General features: G+C 43.7%; 1 protein-coding gene across 1 annotated transcript in view; it reads left to right on the forward strand.

Annotated features, from left to right (window-relative positions):
* BRAP (BRCA1 associated protein) overlaps window positions 1–18,752 on the forward strand; it is a 525,360-nt gene that overhangs the window by 125,085 nt on the left and 381,523 nt on the right. The window contains exons 3-8 of the mRNA XM_069619516.1: window positions 1,196–1,388; window positions 2,503–2,692; window positions 15,211–15,324; window positions 15,752–15,900; window positions 16,033–16,108; window positions 16,442–16,580. Of these exons, the coding sequence (XP_069475617.1) occupies window positions 1,196–1,388; window positions 2,503–2,692; window positions 15,211–15,324; window positions 15,752–15,900; window positions 16,033–16,108; window positions 16,442–16,580 (861 nt within the window). The remainder of the gene's footprint in view (window positions 1–1,195; window positions 1,389–2,502; window positions 2,693–15,210; window positions 15,325–15,751; window positions 15,901–16,032; window positions 16,109–16,441; window positions 16,581–18,752) is intronic.

The following is an 18,752-nucleotide window of genomic DNA, read 5'->3' on the forward strand; positions in this document are numbered from 1 at the left end:
ATTGGGAGGCGTGGCAGACCATCACAGAAGACAGATGGGTCTTGTCAGTCTCTCGAGCGGGCTTCCGCTTACCTTTACCCCCTACCCACCTCTCAACCCTCTTTCAGCTGTTGCGCTCACCCTCCCTCAAGGCCGAAGTTCAGAAACTTCTCGACCTCAGAGCTGTGGAACCCCCCCCACCCCTTGGGGAGCGAGGGGAGGGCTTCTACTCCCGGCTGTTTAGTGCCCAAACCCAACCAGGCTGGTGGTTCCAGAGGCTTCTGGGCCTCATGGCCTTGTGCGTGCTGGCTCTTCCTCTTGCTTGTCTCAAGATGAGACGGACCCAGATGGCCCTTATGAGTTCATGGCGTCAGGCAGTGGATCCGGATTCCATGCGGATAATGATTCCGGATTCCATGAGAGTGGACCTGGATTGGTGGTCATCTCTCAGCAATCTGTCTGGGGGCGCGGAGTTTCAGGACCCGGTCCCCATGGTGACGATCCCGACGGACTCCTCCCTTCTAGGGCGGGGTGCGACGTTCGATCTTCTTCAAGTTTCGGACCTCTGGTCGCCTAAGGACAAGCTCCTGCACATAAATCATTTGGAGCTTCTGGCGATCTTCCTAGCAATCAGGGCGTTCAGACTGCTCATCGTCAACAAGGTGGTCCGCATAAGAACGGACAATGTGGTGTCAATGTATTACATAAACAAACAAGGCGCAAATGCTAGGGACCGCTCGCTTGATGCGCAAGCATAAAGCGGGCAGACCACAAAGGAATCTGTTTTACATGCTCCCTGCCATACATGTATGGCAGGGAGCGTGTACAATGACCATTCAAACCCTCCCTGACATGCTCGCTTGTCGAGGAGGGTTTAATTTCAATTGGGAGCAGGGTAAGCAGTATTACCAGTTGAAATGAAACTCTTCCCCCGAAGTGTGACAAACAAAAGTAAACCCTACCTGGTATGCCGGCAGGCAGCATTTACTCACTTTTTACTACGCAGTTCAAATGTGAAGGGCAAAATGCGGTGTACACATTTGTACGCCGCCTTTTACTCTTTACTTTTCCACCCCACAGTGCAAATGATAAAAACTTTGTGGCTACCTGCCGTCAAATTACTAATTTTGTAAAAAAATATCCACCTTTCCTTTTTTAAATCACATGACTGTCCTAACCATTTAAAAATAACACACATTTCCATTTCCCTTGATAGATCACAATAAAACCTCAAAGATTCAAGACACATTATCCAGTTCTGAGCAAAGTAAGAATGGTGATCAATGCGACCGACGGATGGGGGCTGCACCAGATTCTCCATCGAAGCAGCTCCCTGACCAGATCTCGTTTTTCAGTGGAAACCCATCTGTGGAAATTGTCCATGGGATTATGCACCTTTACAAAACAAAGTAAGGATTGATGGGTTCAATGTAGACAACCGCACTATTTGGGTTGCCTTGTTTTGGGACTTATCATGCATGCCTTTGACCTGGATGGTTCGTGTCATGGCATGGATTCTGATCAGTGAGGTGTTGGCATGTGGTTGAGCGATGCAATTTGGATTGCTGACTTAAGATGCATGCATACATGAGCTGTGTGGGTTGTTTTTTTTTCTTTTTTGGGAGCACTTGTTGGGGTTGCTGGCCTGGTAGTAGATGTGCAGGCGGGTATCTATTGGGGTGTATCGTCATGCGCCTACTTATGGTTTATTCCTAATTACAGGTAATGACAATGCTTCATTTTTAGTACTCGTGATTCCAGAGTGCTCTATAGTTCTAAAATCATAACAGATTGCCTTTTGGAAGCTATTCGTACTAAACCATTTCCTTTAGGCTTTATGATTTGTTTGGGACCCTTTGCTCAAGTCACTGATACACATTTGGCTATTTATGTAAATTATCTGATATTGTCATGCAGCAAGCATTTGAACATCTGCCTGAAGATAGTATGAAGTTATTGTTTGAGCACTAAATACATACCATTCCTGACAAATGTCTCTGGCACACATAATGCCCGCTTTACTCCCTAAAAACAGGCTGATATTCCTTAAAATGGAATTTCAGAAATGTAGGGGTCTTATCGCCTCAATCTGCATGACTCGTCTAATCTATTTAGAACAATGGCATTAACAGCACCGCTAGCCATAGAGGAGCGCTGCAATATTTGCTACTTGAAAAGAAATTGTCTTTTAAGGTAAACTTTAATTTCCTTGTGTAACTTAACTCTTGCAAAGAAAGCTTGTTCTTGTTCAAATAAAAAAACATTTTATTCAACTTCCAACAGCTTGAAATAGTCCCACTTCAGAATCCCATTCTGAGTGCTCTGTAAATGTTCAATTGTTTCGCCCTTCTTGTTGTTCTGCCTGAATTCATTTATTTTGAACAACGTTGTTACCTAGTCTCGTTTTGTGTCCCAATTAGATTGGAAAAAGAGTTAATGTGGTGTGTTATACTTGTCGATTAGTCGTGTTTTGATCAACTAATAGCGACTTTATGACAAATTAACCATTGTTCGTCTCTGTAGCAAGATGACCTCATTAAAGGATGATGTTCGGCGCAGTGCCATGCTGTGTATACTCACAGTCCCAGCTACAATGACCAGTCATGACCTCATGAAGTTTGTGGCACCATTTAACGAAGTCATCGAACACATGAAAATTATCAGAGACCCCACACCAAACCAGTACATGGTGCTGACAAAATTTAGTTCACAGGTAAGGAAAGAATTATGCGCTTCTCACTACCAGGATGCAAATAATATTTCATGTTCCACATTATGCACAGGCCCAATATCCTACAGGACCCATGATTTTGAGAGAAGGTGGTTCACTACACCCCAGGCACAATTCATTTCCAGCTGTCATTCTGTTACGAGCAAAACCATTCAGAAAAAAGTAATCAACCTTAACCTGCAGTTCAGGTAACATATTTCTGACTCAAACTACACTTCATGTGGAAGATTGAGGACCACGTAGTATTTTGCAAACAGAAGTCCTGCCTGTTCTGCAATGAAGTGTTCTAAAGTGTGACTTATATAGGTTGTCCAAAGGTCTGGTCTGGTTTTTTTTAACACAGAGAAACCATCTTTTGTTTGCACATTTTTTAAAAGACATATAAATAACCGATGGCCTACATTTACAAATAAAATGGTTTTGCTGCTACCAATGTTTCAGTTTGCAGTTGCTTCCTGTGACACTAAAATTGGCATAACTGGTTAAACGTATGCCTCTGGGGTCTCTCCTCCTCTTCTATCTTTACTTTTGCCACACTTGGCCAACATTAAAAAGCATATCTCTCAAATGACCTTCATCTTCAGCAAGAACATTTCCAAACGTACATCTGGTCACTGTATGTCACTGTAAAAATTGTTAGACCATAATTGATCAAAGTACCTTGACTCCAAAATCTCACAAACTTCACTACATTGCAATAACAAAACAAAAAACACACATAGACTCGCACAACAGTACACGACGACTACCGGCCGCAAAGACCCCAGGCCCAGCCAACTGACCCACCGGGCTGAGGCTGCCAACAGCACATCACTGCTCTCTTGCACTTTTCCAGCTTCTTCCCACTAACTCACCCTTCCTTTCCCCTCTTTCAGAGCCGCCAGGGGACCACTCCGATGGCGGATAGTGCGCGGTACAAATGTCCATTAACATTAACACACCCACTATGTATTGCATATGCACCAGGTTCTTATAATGTACCATTTAACTCATCATGTATTCCAAATGTGGGTGTAACTTAAAGTAATGCAAACGCCTCAATTCATGTAATGCCCTTCTCCTGCAATGCATTGTGCTGTTTATCATATATGTTTGGACTATGGTCTTGTAATTCTCACCCTGCAATGACCAGCCTTGGTCTACGGGATATGCATACAATATAACAGTTTGTCTTCTAAATCCACCTATACAGTGAAGCAAACATTGTCTGAGTCTCTGCTGACGATTTTTATTTATTTATTTTATTTATTTAAATTTTTGTACCGCGCACACAGGCCTCAGGGCGCACGATGTGGAGTGAAGCTTTCATCTAACGCTGCATTATTTCTGCCTAATCCTGTGTTCGGTGACCGTGTCGCCTGACTGCCTGAGCAGTTGCCTACAAAAACGGAATGCAGCTCATCAGCGCATGCGTCGAAGAAGTGTGGCAGTTAGTGTACAGTTGAGCCCACAGTGAAGCAGACATTAGCTGGGTCTGTACCGACGGTGCTGCCTAGTGAAACCATTGATGAAAAAGTAATGGAACATGATTTTCAGGCTGCTACCCTTGCAGAGGATGATTAGCTCAAAGGGGGAAGATCACTGCTTTCCTCCATGTTACCTCTACGGCAAGGGATTGTAAAATAATGCCTATGGATGACCCTGTAGTGGGAACGTCACCATCATTTGTGGAAGACTTACACAAACAATCCAACTTTGTTGATATTGATAACCATTCTTAGAATTATGTTACTTGCGGCAGCATTCTTAGAATTGTGTTACTTGCTGCAGCAGAGTATTGAAGCTGTTGTCGGCGTGCATGTGCTGCCTAGTGTGACTATTTCAAATGATGCAGAGAATTAGACCACGGGCGAGCCCCCATTTCCGAATGTTCTTATTCAGATTGTCAGCCTCTTTCCTCAGACTCGATTGATGTGTTAGATAACATGTGTGCAGGAAATGAGCCTTATGCTGAAATTCAGCCTTTTATGGTAACCATCCAATTCTTTATGAAGGTTTTAATTAAATTATGTGAAAAAATCCATGAGAATGTTAAAGATCATGCTTTACCTTTTTTTATTTATAATTGCCTGATAATTTGCCTGATAATGCGAGGATAAAAACACTGACCGTGCCCTCTGATAAATTGAGAAATACGGGCCCTACCAATTTAAGTGAAGGTGGTTAATCAAATACAGGTTGATAAAAATGTCTCCGTGGAGTCCGATTCTTCTGAAATTTACCTGACGCACAAACAGAGGAGGTTAGCTTCGCAAAAGAATCTAGCCTATTCCCAAGTGAAAGGAAACTTAATCAGTATGGTGAAAGCCGTGGTCCATACGAAATTGCCTGCTCTCGAGAAGCATTAAAAAAAGTAAGATGGAGGGAAAATCGTAGGAAAAAAAGATTGACAAAGAAAACTGGGACCTTGACAAGTTGGTTGTTAAATGAAAATGGGTACGAACCAGTATGGCCCAATTGGTTGATTCAGAGCAAACAATGGTGGAATTGGAAAATAAAAGGGTAAACCCAATGGAACACTGATCTACCCCTGAACGCTTGTACAATGACGTGGTTGGTGTGCAGGATGTTGCCAGCCTGCCTAAACTTGATACATTAAATGGAAATGATGCATTATTAAAGCTGCTGGTAATGCGCTCACAATAAAATGGTTAAACCAAAAATTTTGGGAATAGTGTTAATCATTCTGATTTAATGTTTCTGATGCTTGTTAATCTACTTAGAATCACATGCTGTGCATATGGTCCGACATCCAGTGGTAACTGCGGAGTATTGCATCTTGTCTTTCGGGAACCGAAAGAGGATGTGGGCATAGGCGTGTCTGTAACACTATCCCTATCGTGACGTGTAGTGTACCCAAAACCCTCACGTGCCGTGGTCCCTCAGATTGTTTTTTTCCACCCAGATAACTGGTCGCCCTATAGCGGAGTTCCTACATAAGAGACCTTGTTTATCTTATACTGACTTGGCGGTTATTCTTCGTTAAGTCACTTCGGTCACAAGAACAACTTCGACGAAGACTGCGGGGGGATTTGTCTATGACAGTGGATTTCACCGCCTAAGATCCGGCAGCCGGAGCTTCCACGTGGTCGAGCCCTCTGGCCAACCTTTGCAGTAGGGAGAGTGGGGTCGGGGTGACCATATTTTCGGTAGGTCTTTCCCCCTCTTTACCCTTTAGGTCTGGTCATCTTCCCCTTTTGCTATGGAAAGGACTCCTTTTAGGTTCTGGCCTAAGTGTATGGTCAGATATCCTTGGAAGGATGAACACAGGACGTGCAACGCCTATCTCCCCTTAGATCACAACGAAAAGCAGTGTGCGGCCTGTAAACTCCTTCGGCCTAAGACCCTTAAGGAGCACTGTGTAAAGCGGTGGGCCGCGTATGGTATGTCGCGGGTGGAATCCCCTTCACCCCCCCCACTGCCACACCCGCTGAGAGTGACAGGGTGTTAGGGAGAATTCTCATTTATGGCTAATTTCCCTCACCTAGTGAGTCCCCCAGCAGCTTTACTGGACTTTTTGAGAGGATTTTTTGAGAGCTTTCCCCCCCACTCTTACCTGTGTTTTGCTATGTGTTTCCATCTGTTTTTGTGATTGTGGACTCTGAAGTACACCACTTCAGTAGCTCCCTTCTTTGTGTGTGTCACACAGCACCTTCAGTGCCGTGGCACAGGGTTGTCTTTGAGACTTCCCTCAACTCCATTTATGAGGCGACTACTGTCCCCCAGAAAAGGGTAAAGTTACCATTAACTAAGGCGCCTGGGTGTCTAGGTGGGCTGAATGTGAGGGAGGGATGTAGTCACCCCCTGCACAGGGTATCCTAGGAAACCCAAGTCGCACTGTCATGATTAGCCAGGGCAGTTGTCTGGGCTGGACAACCCCCCTGCTGGGTGATTGACAGCCAGGCTGTGTGAATGGGGGTTTTTCGCATAAAAGGCAGGTCTCTTGGGCTAGAAGTCAGTCGCCACTGGAACTACAAGGAACGAAGAGTAGCGGAGAGAACGACGGCTGATGCAACTACCCCGTCCCGGTGAAGCCCTGCTGCAGTCCTGAGCTATCTGCCCTTCAACGACTGAGAGAAGATCCAGTCCGGAGTCTTCTTCCCTTGAGCATGGTGGGGATAACCAGCTCATCATCTTCAGCCAGAGGATCCTCTTACATGGTCGAAATTGCTGCACACTGCTGTAGTGGTCCGGATAGCCACCTGAAGAGCCTCTCCTGTTTTTAAGGAGCACACCTTTTATTCCGTGTCACTGCTGCCGGCCTCATCCCTGTCTGGTGCAGACCCCCTTCAGACGTCCTTTTTGACGAAGCTCCAGGAAGCGTGGGTCTGCGGGAAACCAACAAGAACAACTGCCAGGGCACCAGCTGGGTGAATCCCTTTTTCTTCATTTCCACGGCTTGACCTTGTCTTCCCTCCTTCTTATAACTTTTGCTTCCGAACATTGACAATATCGAAGTACTTTTGGCTCCGTTGAATCGTGAACTGTTAGACCGTGTGATCTTCGGCAACTGGCCCCGGTGTCTTTCGACCCTGGCTCCGGCCCTTTGACTTTTGAACTCCTGTCTCTGAGTGTTTCTTGATTCTGCCTGCCTAACCAAAATAGTGCCTGTGATTTTTTGCCTCCAACTCCCTCTCGGTATCTCAGGTGCTAAGCGAGTTTTTGCCCCGGTAGCATTTCATGTCACGGATACGCGTTTGTTTAGTAGACCGAACTGGCAAAAAGTGATTGCAACCGAATTCGCGGTAACGTGTTTTGTGCCTAACAACAGTTCATTCAAACACAGGGTACTTACCATGAGACTTACTGTACTAAGTGAATTGGTGTAGTATATTTAACGCGTGGTTTTATTGAAGTTTAATAGAAGTGTTGTGTTTATAACGAATGGTTTAAAAATAAATATACTTATATTTTTCTACCTGAAACCTTTAGTCACTGTTTGCTTGAGTCACAGTAATTGTGGTCCCTTTGTGTAATCTCTGCTACTGCTCATATACTCTTGAGATAGGCATGGCTGCTCCGCCATTGCTACCACTATGACCTATTAGTACAGGCTTGTACCAAAGGTAAAACTTGTATCACCACCTGTAGTCTTAATTGTGTGTAGTGGTCCCTAAGGGCACTGCACAGGATTCTGCCTAACACAGGGGCACCTCCAATGACCAAACATCCATTGCGGATGTGATAGACCTCGAGGTGGACACTTCTAGGTCCGCACGCCCGTCCCCGACCATTTAAGGCCTGACTCTGGTCTCGCTTCAGGGACAACACCCGGCGACTTGGGCGTACAAGCGCATTCCACTAAGCACACAACCCCTACACCTATTTCGACGGGCATGTGGAAAAAGGTGAAAACGCCAGCTGGGGCGTTGAAAATTTTGGCAGATTCCTTGGATCGTACAGATCCAAAGCCTTCACCACATCCGCAGCAGCGTCTTGCGACTGGGCATTCAAAACAAACAAGGGCGCTACCCCTAAAGGTTTACATGTCGAAGCGCGGAAATCCGACTGTCCCGAAGGCCGCGGAAGGCCCAAAGATCACGACTAGGCCTCAAGTCGAAAAACCGACTGGCAGGTGCTTTCACGCCACGGAAGGCAACAAACCTACCGATAGACCATCGGAACCACTATCTCACGCCGATTTGGCGATTATCGAAGACGGCATCGAGAGACTTACTTTGGCAGTTGGACTTATTCCTTTTCTGCTGAAAAGCATGGGGCAGGCCGCGGACAAATCTTTGGATACACCATGGTCCCCCCGATTCTCACAATACTTATGAGGACAGTCGAGAACTTCTTTCCAACACCCTGAGAGACCTATTTCGGCGCCGTAGGGCGGAAGACGACGTTTTTCCACCCGTAGGCCCTTCTGGGTCCTCTAAATGCACAAGGGAGAAATTTGAAGGGTGCATGGACCGTTTGGAAAGAATTCAGTTTTTCTGAACATCCTTCCCCGAAAAGGTAAGAGACTAACCTTCAATCTACTTCACATTTTCAAGAAGATCAGTCTTCTGTCCCCGTCCAGCATGACGACATCGTCCAGATGGACACTTAAAGGGACATTTACGATGAAGAGGAAGAAACTTCCTTTCTACAGAATTACAAAGAGGAACAGGCGGATGCCACGGACAATTGGGAAGAAACCCAGCAAGAGGGAACAGACCTATGGGTGCTTTCTCCATCAAGATCAGGACACAGATGTATTGTGCCTGGATTCCCCTCTGTCCACCCCGGCTCGCCAGGCCTCGCCTGTAGATGACCAGATGGCATTCAACTCCATGTTAAAGAAGGCAGCTGAACATTTTCAAATCTCTACTTCAGAGGCAGTGCCTGAGCAGGACTTTGTAGAAGATATTCTTAAGGAGAAACCTCCATCTAGCCAGGCCATTCCCCTCCTTAATTCCATCAAGAGACGATTGGCACCCTCCTTGGCATCACCAGCTCAAACCCGGGCAGTGAACCCAAGAGTTGAAAAGTTATTTCGGCCAGCTTCGGACCCACAATACATTAAACGACACGCCACCCCCAATTCTCTGGTAGTGACTACCACCCGGAAAAGGGCAGGAGTACCCCTTGCCACGGGGGAGGCACCTCCGGATAGGGAATTCAAGAGGCTGTATGCCTTATGCAAACAAGTCACCTCGGCTGTCACATATACCACGCGTATAGCAAATAATACTATGCTGCTGGTCGAGTTATGCTGACGCTCAGTGGAACCTACTTCAGGAAGGCCTCCAGGAGGTCCCAGAACCTGTCAAGTCCAAGCTTCTCTCTATTGTAGCCGAAGGAAGGCCAGAATGTGATCAAGAACACTCTGGACACGGCTGAAACAGCAGGCAGGTCTCTGGGCTCTATCCCGCAAAATGGGACGTCCGTCTTCTGGTCTCCTAACCCTGATTAAAATCGAAGAAAATATACGTATGGTGGATAGCATCAATATTTCACTGTGGATCCAACAAACCGTTATAGAAATTCTATCCACTAGTACGATAAATGGATGCGTACATCGAGGAACCACACAGAGGTTAGCGATATTTAACCTTTATTGGAACCAGGCGGCGATTGAAACAGATGAATTTATTGACATGCTGTTCTCTGCGATAGATAACCTTATTTTGGAACTGAAGGAGATTGAAATAATAGTATGTGGAGATCTCAATATCCATCTACTCGACAAGCAGGGTCGATTTAAGGACAAAACACAATTATCAGCGAGTGCAAGGATTTGGACCAAGGAAACCACCTTGAGGCAGCTCAACTGCTCTTACAAGTTGAAAGCCAGTTCTACATATATTACTTGGACGAATGGAAAATAAGCAGGAATTCTAGATTACATTTACATCTCGTCTAATCTAGCTCCTAAATTACAAGCGCAAGAGAATACAAGTTCTGTTAATAGTGACCATCACATTATCAGCATCCCCTGGAAAGTGCCGCACAGAGCAGGAGACAAAATCAACTTACCTCAGATGGAAACCAACATGGCAGTTGCTAGATTGCGCATCAATGATAATGAAATGGAAAAAATAATAACATACTTGTCCAATACACAGACTGACGGAAAACTAATAAATTACGAGTGGATACTCACTCCTTTTTCTACGGAAGATACACAATCAAGACCGCAATAGGAATACACATACGCACGCATACAATCCCCAACTCAGAGAAAAGAAAAAAGAAATGCAGAGAAAGATCTCGGAATGAAAAAAAATGAAATGTTTGAATATAGAAAGTGACATCCGCAAAGTTAAACAACGCTATAGGAATTGGACAAAGAACGCAAAAGCTTTGCTCGCTCAACACGATGCAGAAGCCATGCTAGCACAATTGAAAACGAATAATACGAGAGGATTGTGGAATCTCCCAAATCCGCAAATGGATACCCACCATAATATCATTCAAGGGATTTCTGAAGGTGTATGGATTAGTCACTATGAGTCGATTTACAAACTGTCTGCGAGTAAACAGCAAATTGGTATGAACCAGAGAGAAATGTCCCCATGGACAAATGCCTGGGCATTCGAATCCATCATCACAATAATAAAAAAGCTAAACACATCAAGAGCGCCTGGCCCTGATGGCCTGAGCAATTTCATTATAAAGAAATATCCTGAGGATTGGCCCAGATTCTGTTTACATCTATTCACCACCGTCGAAACCTGGAAGCAAATTCCACTTACCTGGACGAAAGCCATCTTGATACCAATATACAAAGCAGGGGATAGAAAACTGCCATCGTATTACAGACCGATCGCCCTTCTGGATCCGATTGGAAAAATCTTTGCAACACTTAAACTTAATATATGGATTAAAGAAAGTAAAAAATTTGACATCAGACAAACGGGATTCGCAAAAGGCACGGGAACACATGTAAACCTCATGATTTTGAATCTATTGAAACATGAAGCAATGGCTAACAAGTACAACACATATGCAGCATTCATTGATTTGCACATGGCTTTCGATATGGTGAATAGAACAACACTATGGGAAAAACTTAAAAAGTGGAATTGCCCGTCGATGGTACTAGAGCCAATTATACAATTTTATATAACAATACAACATTTAGAATTGGATTATCTCAACAAGGCCACTTATCGGCACCAATCAACGCTGAGAATGGTCTTAAACAAGGCTGTCCGCTTGCTGCAACACTATTTAAGCTCTATACCACCGACTTACCTGATGCTCCTCACTTTTTGAGGGCCAATCCACCTGAACTGAACAACCATCGGATTCAGCACCTAATGTATGCAGTCGATATTGTCATCCTGGACAAAACTGAGATAGGGTTACAAAGAAGCCTAGGGGAGCTTGAAAAATACATGATGGAAAACAAACTAGAGATAAATGTTGAGAAAACAAAAATTTTGGAACTAACGATAAGTAAGTCAAAAAAATAAAACATTTTCAATTCCATATGAATGACAAAAAATTGAGCACAGAGTCATCAATAAAATATCTGGGCCTCATAGTGAACCAGTCGAAAGTAGAAATACACTGGATAAATCATTTAAGAGCTAAAACTTTGTCATTGGCAATTCAAGGTTTATTCCTACACAGAAAATTTGGTCAATATTCGTTAAAACCGATTGTCATCTTCTATCGACAAAAAGTGACTCCCATTTTAACCTATGGTAATGAGTCATTGATAAACCTTGATCAATCAATTTGGGACCGGCTGGAGGGTTTTTTCTGGCTAAAAATCATGGCTCTACCAAAATCATTTCCAATCATAAGAATTAGACACAAGGTCGCCTTGCAATCGCTGCGATCAATAGTTGAGTGGAAAAAAATTGAGTTGTACAGAAATATGATTAATGAGGAAGACATTCCAGCATATCGAGTCTTTGAAGAAAGGAACGTCACAGTGGCTAATACAGTCCTAGCAACATGGAAAAACTCATTGAGTCCCATTAACAACATATCTTACGAGATGCTAATGAAGCGACCGCAATATGCAAAAAAAAGCATACAGCGAAATGATTGGATTCGCACTATGGCAGGAAAATCTCAATATCAGATTAATTTGACTTGCGAGATAGATATTCGTGCAATGAATGAACTGCCGTCATATCTCAAACCATTTCCAGACAGGAAAATCAGGGACCAATTTTTAAGATTACGATTGAATCAATTATCCACACGAGAACTCATGGCAAAAAACAGACTAATCTTGAAAGAAGCAGCCTTCTGTAGATTTTGTGAGAACAAACAGATGTTGGAGAATCTACATCATATCATAATGATCTGCCCTGCGCTAACAGACAAGAGAAATTGGTTTCGAGAAATGATCTCTACGACGGGGGATGAGCTAAATAGCGGTGATAGATGGAACCTCATCCTGTCGGGGAACAACAGGAGTTTGACAACAACCATCGTTCAATTTTGGAACTAGACCAGCGTCATACAAATTTCAGAGACAGAGGGCAGGTTGATCTCATAGCAGGAAGGTATACTGCAGCAATGAAGTATGAAGATTAACAGATTAAGGGAAGACAACATTTAAATTTAAATGGAATGTATTTTGCAAATGAAGGAAAGCATATTTGTTTTTTTTATATGTATAAATGAAAAGTTTCTTTGTAAAAAAAACTAAAGCATTTTAATAAAAAAAAGTCTCTGGGTCTCCTCCATTCTGTTCTAGATGTAGGGGGGACTATCATTCTGAAATATATTGAAATATCAGGCATCCCAATTGTGGGCGCTGCAAAACTTGAACAATCCCTTCTCTTCATAGACTGGGAGGGAGATGGAGGAGACCATTCAGATATGACATGACACCCACAAACGTTTTGACCGAGTGTGTTGTATGAACTCTCCTCCCTCAGAGCCCGTTTGGTGACCTAGGACTGGACTGTAACTGAATTAAATGTGACCACATACTCGGGCCTTCTTGCTCGATACCTTTTGAATCCAGATTTCTGCCAGGCTAATGTCGTGAACTCATTTAAGATTTGGAGGGATGTTGTGAGTTTGCAGTGCACCTGTTTCATGAGGGAAAATGGAGATTCGTTGAGGGTCACTGAAAGAGACTGCCTTATGTATTTGCTTGGGGCATTGGGTCCTATATGGGCCAAATGGAGCAGCTGCCTGTCACACATTTACTGCATCTAAAGAAAACTATAGTTACATCCTTCACATCGAAGGGTACAATTTCCAACTGCAATGAAAATCTCCTTGCTCAGTCTGATCAAACACCCCTCTTCCTACATGGAGGCCTGGTGGAGATATCTGGGAGGAAGCATTTCGGATGAGGCCTCGCTGGACATCAGAGTGTGCCCAATATGCAGAGCAGGGGTTTACGTTGCTATCTAGGTGGCACCTGATGCGGGACAGTGCTACGTTTTATTCTAAGATGGGTTTAGGGCTATGTTGGTGGGGTTGTGGGGGTGATGGCCTGTGCATGCAAATATGGTGGCACTGCCCTAAATCCTATCCTGCCAGGCTATGGGCATTGGGAGGGCTATTTAACGGTTTGTACATTGGGGATTGCATTGGCAGACTTTACATTAGAAGCCTAAAAGGTGTCTACTCTGGAAGTGGTTGATCCAGACAGATACCCTTAGTGGTGAGTGGTCTTATTGATCCACTTCAATGTTATGAGAAGATGCTCATTGGGTGCGGGCCACGACTGTGTTTGGGGGAGGGAGGTGGATGAGGAGGTGTGTTGTGTTTTTGTTTTTGATTGCTAATTTTACTTTTACATTAGTGTGGGCTTAATTTGGAGACATTGTTGTTCTAATCAATGTGTAAAATCAATAGAAATATGTAGGTTTAAAAAGAAGTAGAAATACAAGGGTTTAACAGGGTTAGGGAAAGGTGTAGTGCGGAAGGAAGTCCAAGTCCAACAGGAGTGTGTGTGAGTGTGGGGTGAGTACCCCCATAAAAGCGAAAGGAAGGGGTTTAAAAAGCACAATTCAATGTTAATGTTTGAGGCAAAGAGACATTTGGGAAGAAAACACAGATCTTCATAGCATAACATTCTAACCTGTCGCAACACTTGTTCTAGCAAGCTCTTTCTTGAGTAAATAAACAAACACAAAATTTGCAAAACTGAAAAATGCATTTGGGTACAAAATTGTACATGGGAAGGAAGAATTGAAATAAAACTGAAGGTTCGAACAGGGTTAAGTGTATATACTGTACACGAGGAATTGTAAGTCTTTGTGGGGATAGGATGGTGGGTGGCACCTCTACCCCCCACCCATTCCCCATCAAATCAAAAGGGAAGGATGTACATTGAAAAGCACAATTTCACTGTACGATTTCTGGCAAAGATGCATTTGAGAACAAAAGTCTGTAAAGAGACAGTTGCATAACATGTTGCAGCATGCACAGACGCATGTGCGTGCACACATGCCCATACTCTCGCACATTCGCTCACTCACTCACACTCATCTCACTCCAGCCTTTCCAGATTTGGAGATCTACTCCGCTACAGTTTGGCCGGTGGGAACAGAACCTATGCAAATATTTGTTTAGCCATCTTAAGTTGTTCACTGCAAGGGCCTCCTTGCATGTGTGCAATTTATTCTTTTTTGGGTTGTAGATGGTGGTGGATGATGGTTCACGTAGGCATGACTTTTTCATGTTTTTGGGTTCTAGGTTTTAGATCCATACATGTGAACACAAAGGTTAAAAGATAAAACTGATGCAGTGTGTTGGGCCTTGCATGCCACTTAAGATTGCTCATCTGATTGTAGGGATTTTGAAAAGACAATGTAGTAAAAAAATAATCTGAAAAGCATAGGCTAACCTAATAATGCAAAATTACCTCTGTTTTAAGTATGGAGAAATTCTTCTCCAATTTTGACATGTGTCTCAAAGTCATTGCCGCACTCTGAAACACTTGTGTACGAGTGCGATATAAATACAGTTTTAATTCAATCCTAATCTGCTATCCAGTCTTGCATGTCCCACCCCTTTAAATATGAAGTTCAATGTCATTCTTATTCTTTGGCATGCTTACTTAAATTGTGTTTTTGTTTGTCCAGACTGATGCTGATAGTTTCTACATGGCATGCAATGGGCGCCAGTTTAACTCTATAGAGGAAGACGTTTGCCAACTTGTGTATGTGGAGAGAGCCGAAGTGTTCAAATCAGAAGATGTAGGTTTTTCTTTTGTTTTTTTCAGAAATTGCTTTTCAAAACAAATGTACCAATCATTGTTCAACTTATTTCTATAACCAGAATTATTATGTGTGCTTCTTGGTAAGATTTTAAGGAACGTAGTTTGAGACTGTTGTGATTTCACCCCGTCCTTCTCACATTTGAGGTCTCTCTTAAAACCATTATTCTCAGCTTAAGTTTCATATGCAACAATTCTGTACTGTATGTAATTACTACTTCTTGATTAAATCGTTGCCTTGTAAAGTTTATTGGAAGAATAATGTTGGAAGTTAGCAACCAAAGAACAGTCCATGAACTGCACCTTCATTGTACAAAGGCACACACCAAATGTTTTCAGAGTAGAATATTGGATTTAATGTTTGCAGTTGTACATTATAAATTATTTTCTTGCCTTCTAATTTGAAGGGTGCCAGCTTACCCGTGATGGATCTGATTGAACTTCCTAAGTGCACCGTATGCTTGGAGCGAATGGACGAATCTGTCAATGGCATTCTTACTACACTCTGCAACCACAGCTTTCACAGTCAATGTTTGCAACGCTGGGAGGATACAACGTAAGAGTGAAGTTTGCAATAATTGAACAAAATTACTTGTTTGAGATGCCATGACCTTGCTTCTGTTTTGTTTTCAGTTTCCTTGAGTAATTACATTTCTATCGATTTTAAAAACTCCCTTTTTTATTACAGATGCCCGGTCTGCAGATACTGTCAAACTCCTGAACCTGTAGAGGAGAATAAATGTTTTGAGTGTGGAGTTCAAGAAGTAAGTAGGTTGCATTTGGTGATGCATAATAGACTTTTGTCACTTTTTCCTTCCTTTTTACTTAATATTTTTCGGTTACAAAAACATCTAAGCTCCAGCTTCCAAACACAACTGTCACTTGTTGTGCTTGCTTCATTTTCTATACACACAACATGTGCAACAGCGAAAAAGGCCAAAGTGCATATTAAACTATGACGTCTTTCCTGTTGCAAGCTTCCTTATTGAATTTGCATTGTATTGTAGACTCAGATATGTGTTAAAGTATACCTTGATTCAAAATCCTTGTTTAGTAAGCCATTGTTTCTCATCACATTACACGGTTTGCTTTGGTAGAACCTTTGGATTTGTTTAATTTGTGGCCATATTGGATGTGGACGATACGTGAGTCGGCATGCTTACAAGCACTTTGAAGAAACGCAGCACACATACGCGATGCAGCTGACCAATCATAGAGTCTGGGATTATGCTGGAGGTAATTGCTGATGTGTGAATTGTTTTTGTCAGATTGCCTAGTTTTTCAGTAATCTGTTGCACCCTATTTTGTGTCCATCACAAATCCTGTGATGATTGCTAACGCCTTTTGTCAAATTAAATGCATTTGTTTCTGGTCCAATTCAGAGTATAATTACGTATGAAGACAAAGTATAAATAAAATTGAAAAAAGCATTGATCAATAGTATTTTCTGTAATAGCTCTTTATCTCTCATTTGCCTTTGCTCTTTTTTTTTTAAACATCTCTTTATTGAATTTATAACATGAATATAAAATCCGAAGAAAAAACAATCCCCCAAACCCTACCACCCTGGGCAGTTTTTCCCCCCTTCTTTTCAGGGCCTCTCTTGCCTTAGGCCAGTATGTGAACCTTACTGCACGTCCAGCAGCCTGAGGTGTTGGGGGCACCAGATCACCCTACAATCGTTTCTCAAGAAGGCCAGCGTCTCTCCCCAGTCCCCGGCAAATTTCAACATTTCCCCGTTCATAGCATAGGTCGCCCACTCTAGGGCCAACCTATCCCACACTTTCCGCAGCCAGTCCTGAAAGGAAGGGACATCGGCACTCTTCCATCTCTGGGCGATTAAAGTCATAGCCGCGAGCGGCAATCGCCCTTGCTTGTTCTCTACTGCGAGGTTCTCCTGCTGCCCGGCCCTCTTGCATGGCCAATAGCGCCTGTTCTGAAGTTCTACTCCCCCTTTCTCCAAATGCCTGGTCTTGCGCCCGCTGCACTTTCTCCCAGAACGGAGCAATTTTCGGGCACCTCCACCAGATATGCTCAGCTGTACCCTCTCCAGCATTTCCCTAACACCTCTGGGTACATCCTGTGCAGAGTTGCTGGTGTGTAATGCCACCCATATATTATTTTGTACCAGGCTTCCTGTATCTGTGAGGCCCTAGCTAGCTTGGGGATTTTTCTCCATAGATTCGACCAATCCTCCATCTCCAAAGTTTTCCCCATTATCCGCTCCCACTTTGTCTTGAAGGGCCAGCGCTTGCGAGGGGTAGACTCCTCAAGGATCCCATAAAGGTTAGAGATTAGACCTTTAGCACCGTCATTAGTTAACAGAAATTTCTCGAAAGAGGTGACCTTCCTGGTAGCCGCCCGTTTATTTAACGGGTGTAATAGCCAGTGGTGCAACTTGGCATACCAGAGCCTCTCCCCTTCCCCTATTCCAAAGGCTCCTTTGCACTCTCTGAATGAGAGGATCTCACCCTTATGGAACATGTCCCGGATTCTCTTGCAGCCCCCCTCTTCCCATTTCCTGAAAGATCCCTTCTCAGTTCTGGGGGTGAAATCAACATTGTTAAATAGCGGTGTGAAGTGGGACGGGAAGGAAGTCGGTCCGAATTGTCTGCCATTAAACTCGTAATGGAGCTTTAATACATGTGTTTGGGCCTGTGTTCGTTCCTCAGCCATAATACCTCCAAAAGGTTAAATTTGGTTACCGCCCTATCCATGCCGACCCATATCTGTCCCCCCCACCCCAAACCACTCTCTAATAACCCTCAGCTGGGTTGCCTCATATTACTGTCTAAAGTTTGGAAGGGCTAGTTCCCCCTCCCTCCCGGAAGCCTCTAACAGGCATCTAACAATTCTGGCCCGTTTCCTTCCCAAATGAACTCCTTCGTCAAGGATTGAAGCTCCCTGAAGTATTTTTCCGGGACCGCCTGCGGTATGGCTTGAAAAAAGTAAAGCAAATGCGGTAGTGTGACAATTTTAATAGCGGCAATGCGACCCAGCCAGGATATGCACAGAGACCGCCATTTCCGAAGATCCTTTTTGATCCCTCCCAAAAGGGGGGGATAGTTTGCTGCGTACCAAGCCTTAAGCGTAGGGATAATCCTAACCGCCAAATACCTAATTCCCCCTGGAGACCAGACAAATGGAGTCTCATTTCTAACCCTGATGCTGACCTCTCTGCTCAGGGATAGGCTCAGTAATTCTGACTTTTCCATGTTAATGCGAAGACCTGAGGCCATGCCAAAAGCCTCCAAAACTTCCTTTACGGCACCTATTGATTCTACGGGGTTAATGACGGAGAGTAACATATCATCGGCAAATGCCGTAACTTTATGTTGCTTTCCCCCAAATGGAATGCCCTGCACCCTATCCCAATCCCCTATCGATTGTAGGAGCGGCTCCAGGTAA

Source organism: Ambystoma mexicanum, chromosome 10, assembly GCF_040938575.1.
Source record: "Ambystoma mexicanum isolate Mex_15411 chromosome 10, UKY_AmexF1_1, whole genome shotgun sequence".
In the NCBI taxonomy this organism is placed as follows: Eukaryota; Metazoa; Chordata; class Amphibia; order Caudata; family Ambystomatidae; genus Ambystoma; species Ambystoma mexicanum.